Source organism: Myotis lucifugus, unplaced genomic scaffold, assembly GCF_000147115.1.
Source record: "Myotis lucifugus unplaced genomic scaffold, Myoluc2.0 scaffold_10, whole genome shotgun sequence".
Taxonomy (NCBI): Eukaryota; Metazoa; Chordata; class Mammalia; order Chiroptera; family Vespertilionidae; genus Myotis; species Myotis lucifugus.
In genome coordinates, this window is record NW_005871058.1 from 2,450,358 (window position 1) to 2,469,657 (window position 19,300).

At 42.8% G+C, this 19,300-nt stretch overlaps 1 protein-coding gene across 1 annotated transcript in view; it reads right to left on the reverse strand.

Moving 5' to 3' along the window:
* ANO4 (anoctamin 4) overlaps positions 1 to 19,300 on the reverse strand; it is a 293,207-nt gene that overhangs the window by 20,329 nt on the left and 253,578 nt on the right. The window contains exons 17-24 of the mRNA XM_023749873.1: positions 17,825 to 17,907; positions 12,548 to 12,688; positions 9,559 to 9,723; positions 6,948 to 6,984; positions 4,195 to 4,306; positions 3,181 to 3,238; positions 2,942 to 3,039; positions 841 to 983 (exon numbers count right to left, since the gene is read on the reverse strand). Coding sequence (XP_023605641.1) covers positions 841 to 983; positions 2,942 to 3,039; positions 3,181 to 3,238; positions 4,195 to 4,306; positions 6,948 to 6,984; positions 9,559 to 9,723; positions 12,548 to 12,688; positions 17,825 to 17,907 — 837 coding nt within the window. The remainder of the gene's footprint in view (positions 1 to 840; positions 984 to 2,941; positions 3,040 to 3,180; positions 3,239 to 4,194; positions 4,307 to 6,947; positions 6,985 to 9,558; positions 9,724 to 12,547; positions 12,689 to 17,824; positions 17,908 to 19,300) is intronic.

Genomic DNA, 19,300 nt, shown 5'->3' on the forward strand with positions numbered 1-19,300 from the left:
ATACTACAATAAATAGCTTGGGTCTGATTACAGAAAAATCTGGTTTCTTAAATAAAAGTATAGCATAGCTTAGCAGTCCTTGCTTCCTGCCAACCCCCTCTAAGAGAATGACTGTGCCCCCTATACCCCTACTGATTCATATTGCATCATCTTACAACATGCCATTACACATATTCTTTCTCTCTCTGGCTCCCCCCAACTAGCCTGTGCACTCCTCTGAAAGCTGGGACTCTGCCTTATCCCTTCTTACATCTCTAAATGCCAAGCATAGTGTCTGTCTGAACATAACATGGCTCAACAGATATCAACTGAATGAATCATTTGGGCCATAAGTGATAACACCTTTTTCTTTGGTTCATCAAGTTTTCCAACTCATTTTTGTTCTCTGGTGATTTATTACAACAGACAGGACACAATGTCATGACATTGATGTGAATGTGACTATAGGCTTTTGGCACCATCCCTGTGGACTGAGCTTCTTAAAGCAACACACTCCTTCCTCTATGTTCAGCTCAAGAATCCCCAAACACTGATGGCCTAGATCAGGGGTGAGGAACCTTTTTTCTGCCAGGGGCCATTTGGATATTTATAACAACATTCGCTTATTGTAATTCACTTAATATAAATTTATGTTGCTTTGAAAAAAGCTCCTAGATTTATTGAATTTCGAATCCCACCTGTGGTGCCTTGGCAGGACCAGACCAAGTAATTTTGTGGGCCGGACATTCCGCACCCCTGGCCTAGATAATAACTGACATATGCTTAGTTGAATGTAGCCAGAGAGCTAGAATTTGCATTTCTATGAACTAGGATAAAGGATGAAGTAGAATATTTCCATACTCATTTCTAAGTATTCATCGAAGAGTCCGTAGGCATTCATCGGCTGAAGGTTGTAGTCCTTTTCCCATTGTGGGAATCTTATTTTCCTTTCGGGCCCATGCTCTAGTCGCACTTTTCTTCTAGTCCACCAGTTCTGAATTAACCTGCACAACAAGGTCAGTGTCTTTAAAAAAACATGTAACTGTTCATCGGACTTAAGTTAGACATAGAAGTGTTTGAATATAGACTCATAGTTTAAAAAATAATTGAGGACAGGCTGGCAAGGAAAGAAAGCCTTGGAAAATAACAAGGGAGGCTGTGCTTCACGTGATAAACAGAATGATTGATGAACTTAGTTGAGTCATTCATGAAACTGTCATGAGATCAGTGCTGTCTATGAGGGTTAGAAAAAGGACCAAGAACATCTATAAACCAACTCCCCATCTATAAAGCAACACCCAGATATGTGAGAAGAGGAAGACGTGGCCTCACTGGCTTAATTTAAGAGCCATGAGCAGTCTCACCACATGGGTGCTAATCTGGGCGGGGGGAGGGGTGGGGCCTAGGAAATCTGCAAACCCACAAAATGCTTCCTCTCTGGCACACGGAAGCTTGCAGTTCCACAGCCGGACTGGCCTGCTTTGGACTTGAGCTCGACAGGGGCTCTGACTCCCAATAAAATGCATGTCACCCTGGGTAGGTCAGCACATTAATCCTTAGCAGTGCTTGGGAGCGCATCTTATATGGAACAGGGCTGAGGAAATGGGGGACGGGGGGCAGGTCTGCGTGCTGTGGGGATAAGGAAAAGGTTGAAGGTTTCCGGGAGTAGACATGCCAAAAACTAAATGTGAAATAAAGGAAGTGAGAGGCTGGTTCTCAAAGACAAACTCTGCCTGCTTCACAGTTTTGCTCTATGTCTACATTATTAAACAATAAAAACAGGTCTCTTGATATCCATGACATTTTGATAAATTATGGTTTACACTTTAAGTAATGCTTCTAGAGGTTTGATTTTATGCTTTATTTTTTTAAAAAGTTTTATAGAAAACATGAAACACTCAGAATAAGTTTTCTAAAGATAAACCTAGAAGAGAAAATGACCAGTAGTGATTCTGGTAGGAAGAGATCACTTTTCAAAATGAACCAAGTTCCAGCTAATTTTCGGGTTGAGTGGTCCTCCCTGGGCCCCTGAAGACATCTATGGAGACACCGAGCTGACACAGAAATCAGTAGGTGTGTAATTAAAGCAGAAATAGTAGTGTTGCTGATTTATGTCCCTTTAAAATGTAACTGACCAGAGCTGAGCAAACACAGCAGAATTCAAGGTTATCCTTGCAGAAGGGATGCGAGTTCCTGCCCATTGTCATCAACATAAACTATTAGCAACACATAATAATATTTTTCCTGATTAAGATGCTGACTTCGACATACTCAGGTGTTTTTTTTTCTGAATCCCTAAACTTTGCTCCTTTCCACAAGTTTCTTTTCTGTACAGCCTGAATGTTGTTATAAAAATTGCTGTGCCTGACTTATCTCAGGGATGGGCGGGTAGAGATCTAGTTAATGTGCTACAGAGATTTGTAATGCTGGAGCTAGAGCATCAGAGACATCACCGGAAGCAGCTTGCATGCAAGTGTTCCATATTGAGGGGCTCAATCTTCTTAAAAAAGTATTCACTTTTGCTCATGTGACTTGTGCTATCTTTCAAAAGAGCGAGTGTGTATCATTATTATTTTTGTTATGGAAAGGACTTTTTAAAAATTGATTATTTTAGAGGGAGAGTGAGAGAGAGAGAAACAGTGATGCGAGAGCGGAACAATCTTGATTGGCTGCTTCCTGCCCGCCACCCACTGGGGACTGAGCCTGCAACCCGGGCATATGCCCTAACTGAGAATTAAACCAGCAACCTCTTGGAGCACGGGATGATGCTCATCCAACTGAGCCACACCGGCCATCGCCAATGTTAGTTATTTTTCATGAATGCCTTTGAGCATAAACACTTAGCTCCAAGGACAGGCCCTGGCTTAGTTGCTGAGTCTGCACTGCTTATCTTACTCACCACGCCTAGAAAAGCCAATAATGAGCAACGCTGCCTCTCAAGCACAGACATGAAGGTACTTACGGGTAGCCAAGCTCCATGAAATTATTCCAGGTCTGCTTTAGCACCATTATAATACCCATTTGCATACAGAGGTCAATAAGGCATCCACTGGGGTGGCACTGGGAGGTAAGCAAACACAGAAATCCAAGAATCAATGGAGAGTAAGAAACGGTGTCTGGTTTCTAATCTGCACAAAGTTGCCCTTTGATGCAGTTTAATGCAGGCCTTTAGGAAACAAGGAATGATGGGAGAATACAGACCTCTTCTAGTCTCCACCGGTTTATCAGCCTCAAGTAGGCACCTGGGTGTCCTGCAAATCTTCAACACACAGAAAATCAGACCATTAGCATCCTGTAGGTCTAAGCCTTCAGTCAATATTCTATTCCGAATAGCACATTTTCCAACAAAAATTACTGGTGCAGTGACAGGTCTGAGGGAATTAGGAAACTCTACAGAGCTTCTGGAATTCTCCAGGGGATCTGCCTCTTCTGGCCTTTCTGTCTGCTGCCAGGCACAGTTCTCATTGTTTGCCGTGACTTTGAACATTTTCTGTTGAATATTAAGTGCTCTGGTCTCTGCCTGTGGGCAAGGCCTGTGTAAGCAGCAAGGTGGACTCAGACACATTCTGATCTTTTTGAATAACAGTAATGCTGTGTTTTTTTTTTCAATCAAATGATTTGACTAGGATTCCATTCTGAAGCACCTAATACTGCGGCGAGGCTGCTGCATTCATCTGACCAAAACCCAATCCCCGTCCCGTCCCTGGTCCCTGGTTCTCATCTGTTCAGAAACGCTTCCTGGAGTGGTGAATTCTTGGGACATGAATGAATGCGGATCCTCTTCAAGTCTTCATAACTGCTGGATTGAGAAGTTACCCAGGCTGCGCTGGCATCCTGTGTCAGCCCCCTCCTGTCTGGACGTCAATCCCTCTTCTGTGGGGATCTAGGGCACGCTGCAGGCCACCCTCCCCCTCATGCCCCTGCTCCTATAGGTGTGAGGTCTGGACCCTGACTCAGGTGCAGATGGAGTCTACAAGTTTGACCTCCATCCTTCCCATGTGCAAATCACTTTCCTCCACTTAACCTTGGCTAGAAAAGGTGCCAGGTACTCGTGAGCGAAAACCATCTCCAGAGATGGGAATGGAAAGGAGGAAGCTAATTTCTGTTTACACTTTGTATGAATCACACGAAAGGAGGAGCTCCTCTGTTGCCCTGGTCAGTGACCCCTGAGCTTTCTGTCCCCGGCCCAGGAGTGTGGGGAGATCTGGTTCCTACCTTCCGAGGAAGAACGCGATGTAAAACGTGGAGCTGTTCAGATTGACAAACTGAAAAAGAAACATTTTCAGGGTGAAGCTGTTCTCCCACTCCGACTCCGTGCGAGGCTGTTCTGTGAACAAAAAGGAAGCCGAGTTTGAAGGCTGCCTCGGATGCCTGCTCCACTCCCCTGTCCTTTTCCCCATACACACAGGGTGGGGAGCAGAGGCAGGCTAAGGAGGCCCAGTTTGCCTATAGATGGCGCCTAAGTGGCCCATCCATGGGATCCTCAAGCTTGCAGACCAGCCCAACAAGAGTTTGGTGGGAAGTGGCTACTGAATTGGCTGAGGGGTAGAATATCCAGTTTGTTCCATGGACACAGGGACCCGAGAGCCTGGAGTAGAGACAGCGAGGCTGAAGGAGCCTCATTCCCAGTCTTGGCTCCCTGCAGACTTTCCTTTTGCTCTTAGTTTCTACCTGTGGGTAAGGCCTGAGTGGCGCCAAGTCCCCTCCCAGTTCCTAATAATTCCTTGGCCTTGGCCTTGACTTTTATTGCTGAAGAAATGCCAGATGCTCATGGGGAGAGGGCGTCAGATCCCCGTCTCAGAGTGCTGAGAGCATCTGACTACCTGTCATCCTCAGCCCTCGTGTTTCACTCTCACAGACAACTACCAAGACGACCTCATCTTTATAGCTTTTACTGTATATCATCATCTATGTCAGTGGTTCTCAACCTTCCTAATGCCGCGACCCTTTAATACAGTTCCTCATGTTGTGGTGACCCCCAACCATAAAATTATTTTCGTTGCAGTAACTGTAATTTTGCTACTGTTATGAATCGTAATGTAAATATCTGATATGCAGGATGTATTTTCATTGTTACAAGTTGAACATAATTAAAGCATAGTGATTAAATGTAATCACTATGTAATTATATATGTGTTTTCCGATGGTCTTAGGCGACCCCTGTGAAAGGGTCGTTCGACCCCCAAAGGGGTCGCGACCCACAGGTTGAGAACCGCTGATCTGTGTCTTATAATTTCCTGACCTCACTCAGGTGCCAATCCTCACCTCCTTATATCCTGACTTCCACAAAGCAAACACTCTTTGAACATTGTAAGTGCGGACCAAACCTCCAACGTGGCAGCTCATGTCAAATGCACGGATCCTTCCCCAGGAGCTGCGTCCTCACCCCCAGCAAGGCCAAAGAAAATGTGTGTAATGCAACCGCGCTTTCTCTGTTTCCACATTCCCCGAGCTTCTAATTGCTCAATTACCACTTCAACCCATGCATTCCCTTTCCACAAAATTATAGCTCAAACTGCTTCCTAGGAGCATATCAGAGAAAGGAGGGGAGAGAGAAAGAGGATCTGATTGAAAATGGTTGATATGTCAGCTTCGGAAGCAAGGCTGCACTGCTGTGGAGGGAAGAAAAGAACAAAGGATTCGTAAAGGGTTTTAGCTTTATTTCACTCCTGCTACTGAACTCTTGGTTACAAGGAAGATCTCCCAGGTTGTCAGCCAGCTGGGCAGGTTCCCAGGTGTCCCCACCACAGCTGGACTGGGCTGTATCTCCCCTGGCATCTTTGCCAGCCTGGATCAAGGTGCCACTGGGTACAGCCTACCAAGGCACAGTTACCTCTTTCTGTGGACATAAGCCTCTTTCTATCTTTTTGGTAAGGGATGCTGGAAAATTTCAATGACATTAAGGGAAACAAGCCAAGTGCCTTCCTCTGTATCTGGTACACAGCAGGCCTCAAAAAATGACATCTTGTATTATAATAATTATTATAAGTAAAAACACCTTGGTGATTCTGCCACCCCCCCTCCCCCCACTTTGGACAAGCATCATATGGAAAGGCACTAAAATAGATTACACGTGGGAGTGTAATTTCCTCAAATTACATACAGTAAAATAACTAATAGCTCAATTATAAAATTGGGATGCGTTCTCTATCTGTGGAAAGTATACAGTGCACAGCTGGCTACCAGATTGTTCTAGGGCTTCCTGGAGTCAGAGGAATGCTCTTAGGGATGACGCGTCCGGGTGAATGTTATTTTTATGTGTCAGTGCTGGTTAGCCTGCCCACATTCCTGGTAGAAGGCCTCCAGTCTTGAAAGCAACTACTCTGCTGTGTTTTTATATCCCGTGGAAACGTGGTACATTGTTACTAGTAAATAAATAAAAATTATAGGCAGTAGCAAACGGGCACTTTTCTAACTGATTCTGGGCACTTTATACGCATGTACTTTGGGGACAGTATGTATTTTGTGTATTAAAAGAAAACCTACTTTACATTAGCTCATGATAGATCAAGTTTGTGACAGGTTTTAAATCTTTACACTTGGAGTGCGGGAAACGAGTTAAGTCGGCTCGCGTGAATTGCGCGTACTCCGCGGGAGCCGTCTTTAACTCGGTTCATATAGATTTGCGGTGGAGTGCGGGAAACGTGTAAACTCGGGCCGATTGTAACTGCGTATTACCAAATATTTGTTTGTAATCCACCCTTTTGGTGGATGGAACAAAACCAAAAGACAGAGCCATCTTATATTTTGGCGGGAAATTCACCCGCACTCCAAGTGTTTAGATAGAAAAGACCCCCCGATGATTAGGCATATTTAAAATGTCCTGCTGAGGGCAATAAAATTGCTCTGTGTAACTCAAAATAAAGGGAATCTGTATTTATTTTCAGCAGCATTTCAAAAATGAATCTTTGAAAAGGTACTTTTCAGGTCACAATACTGTACCATGAAAGAAAAAGGGTTTCACTTACCTAAATTGGTCAGAAAAAGCGCAACTTTTTCATAGAGCTGTAAAATAAAATTCATACATTTAACAAATGAGCTGTAGGTGTTCTAAAATCTGTAATTATCAAGGCGACACGTAATCAAGTCATGAGTGAAAATAATTTCATTATCCATCCATTGCTCAGACAATGAAATTAATGTGAACAATTGTGTCCTTTAGGGCAAGAAAGAAAGCCACAGGTCCCATTTTACTATTTCAGAAATCTTCTCCCTCTGGAGTGAATAATTCTGTGATAACAGAGCAAGCTAGCTGCCACTAATGACCAGATTGCTCATTTTTCTTCTTCGTAACTTCTGGATTTTGAAACATTTTTTCTAAAATAATAAATTCCTGTGCATTTTAATAAGAATCATAATAAACTTCCTATATTTCATTAGCTCAGTGATTACTAGTTCACCTAAGACTCATAAATAAACTTCATTACTGGGTAGGTTAAATGCTCTTAGGAATGACTCAGAGTTTATTGGTTGTGGAATTTAGGATTGTTTAAAGAGCTAGAAATGATAGTTTGAATAGATAAAACTGTGTTGGTAATAATATTACATTACTTGGCCTTTAGAAAGCCCCTTTCAAATAAGGAGAGCATTTCAGTATCACGGCCCAGATTTAAGATGCAATATAAATGGGGATGAGGGGAGCTATAATTAATTGGACATCTCTAGGCTTAACACTGTGCTTGGCACTCCACAAGCATTATCTTATTTATTCCCTGCTACGAATCTCTGTCAGCATTTTTATGTATAGGTTGATCTCAAGTCTAATAATGTCAGCCATTCCATCTCTTGTCCTGCAAGAAATAACAATGTAATAAGTGCCTACTATGTGCCAGACCCTGCTCTAGACATTGGGAAATAACAGTAATAAAAACAGACAAAAGTTTCTGCCCTCGTGGCCCTGCATTCCAATGGAGAAGAAAGATAATGAACAAAATAAATGTTTAAAAAAATAGCCTATGGCAGTGGTTCTCAACCTGTGGGTCGCGACCCCTTTGGGGGTCGAGCGACCCTTTCACAGGGGTCGCCTAAGACCATCCTGCATATCAGATATTTACATTACGATTCATAACAGTAGCAACATTACAGTTACGAAGTAGCAACAAAAATAATTTTATGGTTGGGTTACAACAGGAGGAACTGTATTTAAAGGGCCAGAAGGTTGAGAACCACTGGCCTATGGGATGGTGATAAATGCCAGAGAGAAAAATAAAGCAGGCAAGGAGATAGGAAGGTGTCAGATGGCAGGAGTGGGTTGCAATTTTAAATTGAATGACAAGGGAAGCCATTAGAAAGTAACATTTGAACAAAGACCCGAAGGAGGTGAGGGACCAGTTGCTATGCAGACTGGGAAGGGAAGACTATTCCAGGCAGAAAGAAGAGCAAGTAAAAAGTCCTAGGTTGAGAACATGCCTGGCCCATCCAGGAGCCAAGGGAAGGCCAGGGAGGAGCAGGAGAATCTGGTGAGCAGGGAGGGGACAAGGTCAGAGCTGTCACTGGGGCCAGATGGGGGAGAGCCCAGAGGCCATGTGAAGATGTAAACTTTTGTTCTGAGTGAGAGGAAAGCCACTGGGCATTGTGAACAGAGGAGTAACATGAGCTGACATCTGTATAAGAAGCTGGCTCTGGCCCAGCTGGCGTGGCTCAGTAGTAGAGCATTGATCTATGAACCTGAAGGTCATGGTTCAATTCCCAGTCAGGGCACATGCCCAGGTTGTGGGCTCAATCCCCAGTGGGGGGTGTGCAGGAGGTAGCTGATCTATGATTGTCTCTCATCATTGATGTCTCTCTCTCCCTTCCTCTCTAAAATCAATAAAAATATACTTTAAAAAAAGAAGAAGCTGGCTCTTTCTATTGTGATGAGCGCAGATTGAGGACAAACATGGAAGCCAGGAGACCAGCTAGGAGGGCACTGCCATAACCAGGTGGGAGGTGGGGATGTGTGAAAAGTGATCCAATTCTGGAAACATTTTGCCAGTGAGAGTAACAGCAGAGTCAAGGGTAACGCCGAGGTTTTCAGCCTGAGCAACTACAATGGGGGAGGCTGGTTGATGCTGGAGGGAAGATGGGGAGTCTGGGTTTAAATGTTAGGTGAGGATGGTCGAGTAGGTAGTTCGACATGTGTGTGTGGGGTTCAAGGGAGACATCCAGGATGAAACATACATTTGAAAACAGCCTGAAATCAACACAAGCAACATCTCAAGGAATGCTGTGGATACTGGCAACCTGCATGTCACTCAGAATCAAAAGAAAAGGGGAACCAATACTGTTAAGCTATGTTACAGCTTCTGAACGGGGCCTTTAGAATAAATTCTTTTTCTAAATTTCCCCAAGAAATATTTAGTGTTGTCTTATTGGATAAATAAAAAAACAAAAACAAACTAAGGTTCAGAGAGGGAGAGTGCCTTGCCCATAAATCTGACACTAGAAAATGTCTGACTCAATCCCCAGACCTGCGTGTATCTCATGCCGGCACTTGGCTACATGACTCTCTGAGGCCAGGTTCCTTGAGCAACAGAAGAAAACTGCCACCTGCAGCGCACGTGTATGATGCGCTGGGCCGGTCACCTTCCAGTCACTCACCACATTCAGCAGCATGATGATACAGAAGTTGATGCACACAGCAGTCCCTGTGGTTGCCACCTGAGAGTTATTCCTGATTAACGCCCACTTGAAGGCAGCAAAAGTGCTGACGGTCACCACCCTGTAAATGACGATCCCAAACACAGCGGCGATCACCACGCAGATCTGGCAGGAAGACAGAAGAGACCCAGTGAACACGTTGCAGGAGGCGGGTTCCCGAGACGTGGCCAAGTCTCTGATGACCAAAGAAAATAAAGCAACTGCGGTCCTGACTCAACAAAGCACAACAAAATGCGTACTTTTCACTGTGGCGAATACTTTCTCTCGTCTGTTTGTATTTTCTTATTCAAGTGGAAAAGCCAGTGTTTGAAAGTTGATAAGCTCTGTAAGCTCTGGGGTAACATTGTATTAAGCAGCATATTAGACTGAGCAGATGAACAAGTATTTATTACGGGAATCTTATGATGCCACTCTTCTGTTTAGAACTATTTACTGGTTTCCTTCTGGGTAGGATAAAAGCGAAGCCCTGATGATGACCTGCAAGACCCTCTCCACGCCCACTGAGTGCCACTTTCCCCCACTTGGGGACTCCAGACCTTCTGTCATTGTTTCCAATGGCTTAGCACCCTTAATCTTCAAGACCATTTCCTTTGCCTAAAATGCTGACACACCCATTCCCCTGCCAAACACACACTCACAGCTTCGTTACTGCTACTCACCCTTCACAGCTCAGCTCCAAACCACTTCATAATTAAAGCTTTTTTCATGACTCCCCAGAATATTTTGTTTGTTATACAGCACCTATACCCTTCTTTCGGTGTCCTACTTAACATTTCCAACAATTTGTCAGTTTGATCACCGTCAGTCTCTCCATCAGGGCAGGGGCGGTATCTGTAGGCTCCCGTGGTTTCTGCAGCCCCTTAGCATAATTACAGGTGTTGCGCTATTTGTTGCTGAATAAGTCAACTATGCGATAGGTGCATAATCTCTTATTAATTGGACATAAACACAGACTGATCTGAGGCATCTTTCTCTGAAGATGTCATGGTATCTCCATAAAATAATGGGAATCTTCAAAAAGTTTTGTGACTTTCATTAGGTGGCTCACTTAATATGTCAGAGTAGAGACCTTAGTCTACGTAGTTATCAAAAACTGGATCTTAAAGCTGGGCCTTCAGAAGGCCTTTGCTGACTTGTAAATTTCATTCTTCATAGATGCATCCCTCTGCTCTCCACAAACTCTATTTTTGGCTTACTACGAATGACATGCTCAAAAAGTTTGAGCCTGAACCCTTGCTGGAACTGGCCAAATTATTATTATATCGTAGTAACAATCAACAAGAAAATAAAAAACTGTCCATGTCTTAATCTTAGAGCTGTTGATAGGGATCTAGGTGAAACGTACACTGGATTTCAGACCAGGGTGGCAATACAATGGAAGGGACAGCATGTGGGACTGAGAGGCCAGGTCTGAGTCCTGGCTCAGCTACTACCTAAGCAGTACGACCCTGGATAGGTAGCTTGTCCTCTCCATGGCTTCAGTCTCCTATGTTCCAACTTCCTCATCCGGAGAATAAGGAAAGCTTAATCTATGTCTACAAATCTTGTTGCGAGAAACAAAAACCAAGACAATACCTTGGTAGTTACCAGTATAGAAGGCATGGCGCAACACAGCTGCTTACAAAGCAGTCTCTGCCAAGGGCATGGGTCTGAATCTTGATCTGAGCTGAGGGACCTTTGGGCGCCCTGCCTACCCTTTCATTTCCCCACTTTCCTTATAGCTAGCGGGGGGGGGTGGGTCTGGATCTGCTGTAGTTTTGTCCTTCCCACTCCACTGACCTAGGATATATGTTTACACACTTGCATTTGAAAAGAGGGAAGGAGAACCCTAACTACCCCTTATGGTTCTAAAATGACATTTCTGAAAAATCTGCATGTGTTTTGTTTAGTAATTGACAGGGTCAAAGTTCATCACAAAAAGACCTCTTTTTAGGAAAAGCTAACAACCCAGCTTCAAGTTAGTATTTTTCAAACTATATAATCATTAGTGAGTATAGAAATCAATTTTAGGGGGTTATTAAAAAAAGATTATAATAAAACAGAAAAAATCAGACTCTATTAAACATTAAAAAAAGACTATAATAAAACAGAAAATTAGTCTATTACATGAAAGTGAGCATTTTTTAGTTACTCTATTTAGTTTTATATACCTACTAGAGGCCCGATGCACGAAATTCGTGCACTCAAGGGGATCCCTCAGCTGGGTTGCGCCCTCTCACAGTCTGGGAGCCCTCGGGGGATGTCTGACTGATGGCTTAGGCCCACTCCCCGCAGTTGGACATCCTTAGCGCTGCCACAGAGGTGGGAGAGGCTCCCACCACCACTGCTGCACTGGCCAGCCATGAGCCCAGCTTCTGGCTGAGTGGCGACCTCCTGTGCGAGCACACTGACCATCAGGGGGCAGCTCCTGCATTGAGCATCTACCCTCTGGTGGTCAGTGTGCATCATAGAGATTGGTCGTTGCACTGTTCAGTCGATTTGCATATTAGCCTTTTATTATATAGGATTTGCAAAACACATACTGGGTCATGAAAGAGAATATATTTCTTACATGGGCATGGTAAAAAAAAGTTTGAAAAGCACTGCTGTGGGTCCTGGCTCATATTCTTAGTTCCTTTCAGCATGGCATAGAGAGGCAAGTCAAAAGAATATTGGATTAAAGTAGAGGATCTGAGCTTTCGGCAGTTTACTGGCTATTTAGTGGCTAACTGGACAAGCCCCTTAACCTTCCTGAGTCTCAGTTGCTCTACTTGTAATATGGGGACAATATCCTTGTATCACCTCATGGAGTTGTGAGGATTAAATCACAGAACATAAAAAGGATGTTTTGTAAAACTATGCAAATGCATGACATAATTAGTGTTGCTACCATGCTACAAGTTTGTACTGTATGAAGCAAATAAAAAAGTTCTGTAAAAATGTTCCAAACCATAAAAAATATTCCTGATGCAGACACGATCAGTCGGCTGCATTTATCTGTAAACGCTTGGTATGGTTCTGGCTTTCCCGAAATGGGATTCATCCGCTCCTTCTTGGAATACTTGGCTTCAAACTGGGGCCGTATTTCTTCCTAAAAAACAAACAGGCACATTTTATGCTCTGAAGAGGCGCACACATGATAAGAAAAAATAATCATTTTACCTCCCGGGGAAACTGAGTCAACAGCTGCCACATTAAGAGGTCAATCAATGAGTTGGACTTGAGACCCAGGTATTAATGTTTGGAAATTGGCCACTTGAAGAAAATCTAAAGAATGATGATCTTTCTATATTATCGTCAAGGCAATGTGATTTAGACTAATAGTTAAATGGCTATTACCTTATTAAACTATGCTTGCAGAACACTGAGATGAGAAAAGGGACCACCTGTCCTGTCTCAAGTGGTTTGAAACAATGTGGAAGCTTTTACTTTCACGACCAGGAAATGAAACGGACACAAGGACAAAGAAAGCTTCTGAACAGCAAAATGTTCAGAATTCATTATATATTTTTTAATTTTAATTTCATCTGTTTCTTGACCTCTTAGCATTTGATATAACCAACCATTTTTCATCAATCTCTTCTCATGGTTCTATGATACATTTTTCTCAAATTTCATCTTAATGGCTGCTGCTTCTATTTCTTTTGCTTGTTCATCTTTTTTGAGCTCTAAATGGGTGTGCTTTTTTTTTTGGTTAATCTTCATCTGATGATATTTTTCATTGATATATATATATATATATATATAATTTGTTTATTTATGTATTTATTTTTTTTAAGAAAGAGAGTGAACTGTAGGGGAAGAGACAGAGAGAAACCTTGATGTGAAAGAGACACATCGATCGGTTGCCTCCCTCATGTGTCCCGGGATGGGATTGAACCTGCAACAAGGTACATGCCCTTGACAGGAATCAAATGTGGGACCCTTCAATCCACAGGTCGAAGCTCTATCCACTGAGCAAAACCAACTAGGACTCATTGTATGAGTTATAATGGCGATCCAACTCTTAGTATTCTCCAATCTTGTTGTTTTTTTTCTAATGTAGGCATTGAAAACCATGGTTTCTCTATTTTTTTTTAAATAAGCCCCTAAAGGCGTCATTCATGTTAACCACAGATTTTAAATGTCTTCTTAATTGGTATTGAAAACAAAGTAAATACCTTTCAAATCCAGCTAACATCAACGCTCCTCCACTTCTAAATCAAGCTGAGATTTTATTTCAATTAGTTGGGCCCCATCTAATGTGAAAAGCAATTATGGGATTAGGAAAAGGTAATCAGCAAGAGGGTATGTTGAAGTCATTCCAGTTAATTAAGTACATGTTGTATTTGAGTGTCTAACAAGAGGAAAGTGAGCGGAAACCCTGGTGAAATGGAGATTGAGCCAATCTAGGTAGAAACACTCAAGACTCGGATGAAGGTACCTGCAGAAAGTGAAGCAGCAGCTGATGGAAGATTGTGAAGAATGTGCACAGCCTGTAGCAGGAACGGCAGCTTGGCTGTGCCCAATGCTGGACTTCACTCAAGGGCAGGTAATAGGGAAGGTAAGAGGAACACAGAAACAGCTCCTGCCTCCTTTCCTTTATTTTAGGCAGTTATACTTAAGGGTGTAAGTAGAACAGACCTAGAATAATCTGCTTCTTTGGGAAACTTTTAATTTATCAGGCTGTGTCATTAAGAGCTGTTGAATTAATCATCAAGCAACTGAGGCCAGTCACGGAGCCAGGCCTGTCTTCCTGGGTCTTATCAGCTGAACTTGTCCCCCACATGATTTTATATATTGAAGTGCTAACCCCCAGGACCTCTGCATGTGACTGCGTTTGGAAACAAGGTCTTTGCAGAGGTAATTAAGATAAAATGCGGCCAGTAGGGTAGCTTCTAACCCAGTGATGGCGAACCTATGACACGCGTGTCAGAAGTGACATGCGAACTCATTTTTTGGTTGATTTTTCTCTGTTAAATGGCATTTAAATATATAAAATAAATATCAAAAATATAAGTCTTTGTTTTACTGTGGTTGCAAATATCAAAAAATTTCTATGTGACACAGCACCAGAGTTAAGTTAGGGTTTTTCAAAATGCTGACACGCCGAGCTCAAAAGGTTCGCCATCACTGTGACCTAACCCAATATGACTAGTGTTCTCGTAAGGGAAAATTTAGAGACACAAAGAGAAGACAGTGAGAAGGCTCAGGGAGTAGATGGGCATCTATAAGCCAAGGGGAAGGGCCTGGAACAGATTCTTCCCACAGAGCCGAAGAAGAAACCAACCCTGCCAATACCTTGATCTCAGACTTACAGCCTCCAGAGTTCTGAGACAATACATTTCTGTTGTTTACCTGGTAAGCCACCCATGTGGCTTAATAGCAGCCCTGGCACACTAATACCATGGTTGACCCCTCAAGGAGGCATGCAGCAAGTCTGGGCATTTCTGCACAGCAAGCTGAGCAGCACAGGCTAGAAGAGACATTTCTACAGTGAATCTCAAACAGAACTGGAACTTCACATGGCTACTGAGGCAGGTCCTGCAAAATGTATGCTGAGTGAAAGAATGGTTCAAGCTTTATTTTTTAAATCCTCACTTGAGGATTATATATTATTGATTCTAGAGAGAGGAAAGGGGAGGGAGAGAGGGAGGGAGGGGAGAGAGAGAGAGAGAGAGAGAGAGAGAGAGAGAGAGAGAGAGAGAGACATTGCTGTGAGAGAGAACCAGTAAGGACAGCAAAAGGGCCTTTCTTTTTATTTGCTGTGGCTTTCACAATTTATGAGAAGCACCTGGTAATTAAAACCCTGGATTGTTAGCTCCTCTGAGTCAAACAGCTCCTCTGTTAAAACTGCAAGGCAAGGCAAGCTACTCTCAAGGCTACATTCTTGCATTTCCCATCCTCCCTACTGTTTTTACAACTCAGGGATAATTCACACCAAGGAGTTTCTAGTTAGTAGAAAGTGCCCTTCTCCCCTCCCCTTCAAATACGCCTCTTTTGAACTCTTCATAACTTTTACTCTAAGCATGTTTTATAGGTTTGAGAAAAATACTGATAGGACACTTCTGTAGGACATCTGCCAGACTGTCTCCTGAAAAACAAACAATAATTTTTCAAGACAACCCCCCCTCCCCCGTACCTGCGCAACTTCAGCCCAATATCCTCCTCCCTTCCTTGTCACATAGCAACAGCCAAGACTTAAAAGGGGAAGCTGCCCTTTGTTTATTGCCGTGTTGACTAGTGATACTTGACCCTTTCCCTTCATGGAAAGTAAAATAAACTTCCTCTCTGCATCTCTTTTAGTTGTGAATTTTATCACAGCCCTAGTCACTACTAAACCCTAACAGAAACATTGACTGCTTGCTTTCCATAAGTGCCCTGACCGGGGATCAAACAGGAGTATGGATAATGCTCCAACCTACTGAGCCATCTGGCAAGAGCAAAGAATGGTTCAAGCTTTTTTTTTTAAATGCTGTGCATTTAGATGTGTTTTGTTTTGTTTTAGTATATCTTTATTGATTTCAGAGAGGAAGAGAGAGAAACATCAATGATGAGAGAGAATCATTGATCAGCTCTCTCCTACAGGCCCCCTATTGGGAATTGAGCCCACAACAAGGGCACGTGCCCCGACTGAAATCGAACCTGGGACTCTTCAGTCAGCAGGCCAACACTCTATCCACTGAGCCAAACCAGCTGGGGCTGGTTCAAGCTTTTTAACAGGGTTGGGAAGACAGAGGGCTCCAGAATTACAAGAGATGTTTATCCTGAGGGTACCTACGCCTCAGGCCCACCAAAACTGCCAACTGTGACTTTTAGACTGGTTTTGTCCAACTTACTTAAATAATTCCATACAGTATTACTGAAAGAGGAAAATTTAGAAACACCTCTTTTTTTTGGAAGTGAAAAAAATCCAAAGATGACAGGGTTGCTTGGTGGTGAATCAAATTCGCAGGAAATAACAATTTCCATCCCATTTGAAAGTTGTTCCCATGAACACATGACAAGAAACAGCAGAACAGCTTCACCCGGGGGGAAGTCCCCATGCGGCCTGGAAGCTGTTGCTAAACTCCAGTCACCTGGACAGTTCAGAAATCGTTTACTGGGGAATACTTACAAAAACATGACGGAGTCCTTACCCAACAAAGATTGCTGGAAATCCCAGTATTATTTCCAGATCTAGAACTGCCCCCAAATGTATTCAAGGGCATGAGGAGAAAAAGTTTCCAGGTGTGATTTGAAGAAAAACAAACAAAAATACCTTTCAAAATGATCTCCCCCACCAAGCCAACCACAGGGCTAAATTCTCATTTGTGTTTCTAGAATATTCCTTTTAACATATAAAAATATATATGCATAGCAGGAAAACACCCATTAATACCCATCATCACATCACATGTGATTAGTTTATCTGATTTTCTGCCACAACAAGGCTCCCAAGAAATGGGATTCAGGAAGGTAAGAGATAATGAATGAGAGGAAGGAAAGAAGAGTTCAGGCCTAGATCGGGCTGACAAGGGAAGTAGGGTCCGATGTGGTGACCAAGACCAGCAACGGTGCGTGAGAGACTTCTGACAGGAATGGGGTGAGAAGAGTATGAAGACCAGACCTAGGTTGGGAGAGGGCACAGTGTATTGGCCTAAAAGGGGAGAGTGGTGGGGCTGGGAGGTGTGTGTGTGTGGTGGGGAGTTCAGTCTGAGGTTACCTCTCCTTGACAGACTCATCTAGAGCTGGCCCTGCATTTAGCCACACCCATCAAGGAGGCAGCTTGAGGCATGTTTTCTGCTCAGCATTTCCCACTTCCGGTAATGCTGACTTTGTGCATGCCTGGGCTCTGTCCAGGGTCCTGGAGAGCTCCCGGAAACATTGCCCAGGAACAGTTCTCTTAGGGGGCACTTGCTTGCATGTGCCTAAGGTTGTAAAACTATTGCCCTCCTTCTGCTGAAGTGAAGCAATGGATAAAATCAAAGAAAGCTAAACAAATCTTATTACTAATCCTTTGGATGCCTCTATTTAAAAGTAAAGTGATTTACTTAGCTATGGACTTTGATTCCACTAAGCAATCAAAAAAATTTTTTTTTAAATTCTGTGGTTTCTAGACTACTGAAGAGTTTTCTGCAAAAACAGATACTGCAATGCTTTATGAGTAAACCTGGCTTCTCTCACAGTGCAGGAAGTGATAACTGAAGGGGACTGTGTATTTCTTGGTGATTCGCTTTTTAAAAATTCCGGTGTAAATGATACAAACCTCTTCCTCTTCCCAGTCTATCAAATCCCAGTCATAAGCAATTACTGCTCGCCGTCTTTTCCAAAACTCCAGGAAAACTGTCGCTGGAACAAGCACAGAAAGACACGGACATTTGAACAAAAAGCAATGCTGTTAACTGTGCTGCTAAATAATGAAGCCGTTGCAAAGAATGACAGCTGTTTGTGTAAGCATCCTTGAGCACCAGAACTTCCCGCTAATCTAACATAAGTAGGAATGTTTTCAGAGAATTACCAAGCTTGTCTCGTGCATAATAAAAAATCAGAGATTTCATTTAGAATAAATTAAGCTGATTTGCAAGTCGAGGCAGAACAGACTTATTAGAATGACAGGCTCTCAGGATGTAAGAATACAGAAAACTAGGTTACTAACATCTTTCTAATTGATGGCATGTTTATTTTTAAAAGTCAGAGGCAGCGGCAAAAATAAAAATTAGCAGTATTTGATTGGCAGTGATGACTGGTCCCCCAAATCCTCCTTGCAAGAAATACCTATGTAAAATGTATTTTTTTCTATTTCATTGAAGGAAGCTATTTTATTGGAGGAAGACATCCTACTGCTTCTCTCTCTCTCTCTTTTTTAAACAAACCATGTCTTTATTGTCGCATTGAAGGCACATGTGTGTAAATTCTGTTAAGAACCTTTTCCAACAAGTGTTGGTGTCCCCACCCAGGGAAATCTGGAGGTAATCCTTAACTAGACAAAATAACTTTCTACTCATTTCTATTTTAAAAGATGTACTCAAATGAATTACTGAGCACTCTACAATGACAGAGAGAGGTGAAAAAAAATCAAGACACAATCTTGCTGCCTCGGAAGTCACAAGCCAAATGAGTGACACACAGGCATACACACACACAAACTTTGAGGGCAAATGTAACTAAAGATACCACAGGGACGCCGTGGGAGGCAGAGTTGATGAGCCTAACTCTGTTGGGCTTCCTGTGAAGTTAGACTTACAGAGGCAAGAATGTCACGTATTTGAAATTCGTTTCATGAGGAAATGTAAATATCCGAATGCCCATTCCAAAGAAAGATAATTACTTTCATCTTTCCTATTCTGCCTTGCCCTCACACTACCTCCCCATTAGTGGCATTCGGACATAGAACATACATTTTTAAAATGAGTAACTGGAAAGACTGTATAGGATAATAGTTAAGAGCTCGCTGGCATATGATCTCTAGACTTTCAATCGTAGGTTTGAAATCTAGTTCAGATATAACCTGTACTACTCTTGGCAAATCAGTGAACTTTTCTAACTCTCCATGTCCTGCTAAGCAAAAGAAAAATGGCAATAAAGGTCTATGTTCCCTATATGAAATGCTAAAATTCAAAATGATCTAAAAATTCTAAGTTCTGCGCCCCCCCCCCAAAAAAAAAGTTTAGCATAAACTCCTCTTGTGGCAAATTCTGACCTGGACTGACATTAGAATTCTAATCACCTCCATTTATCCCTC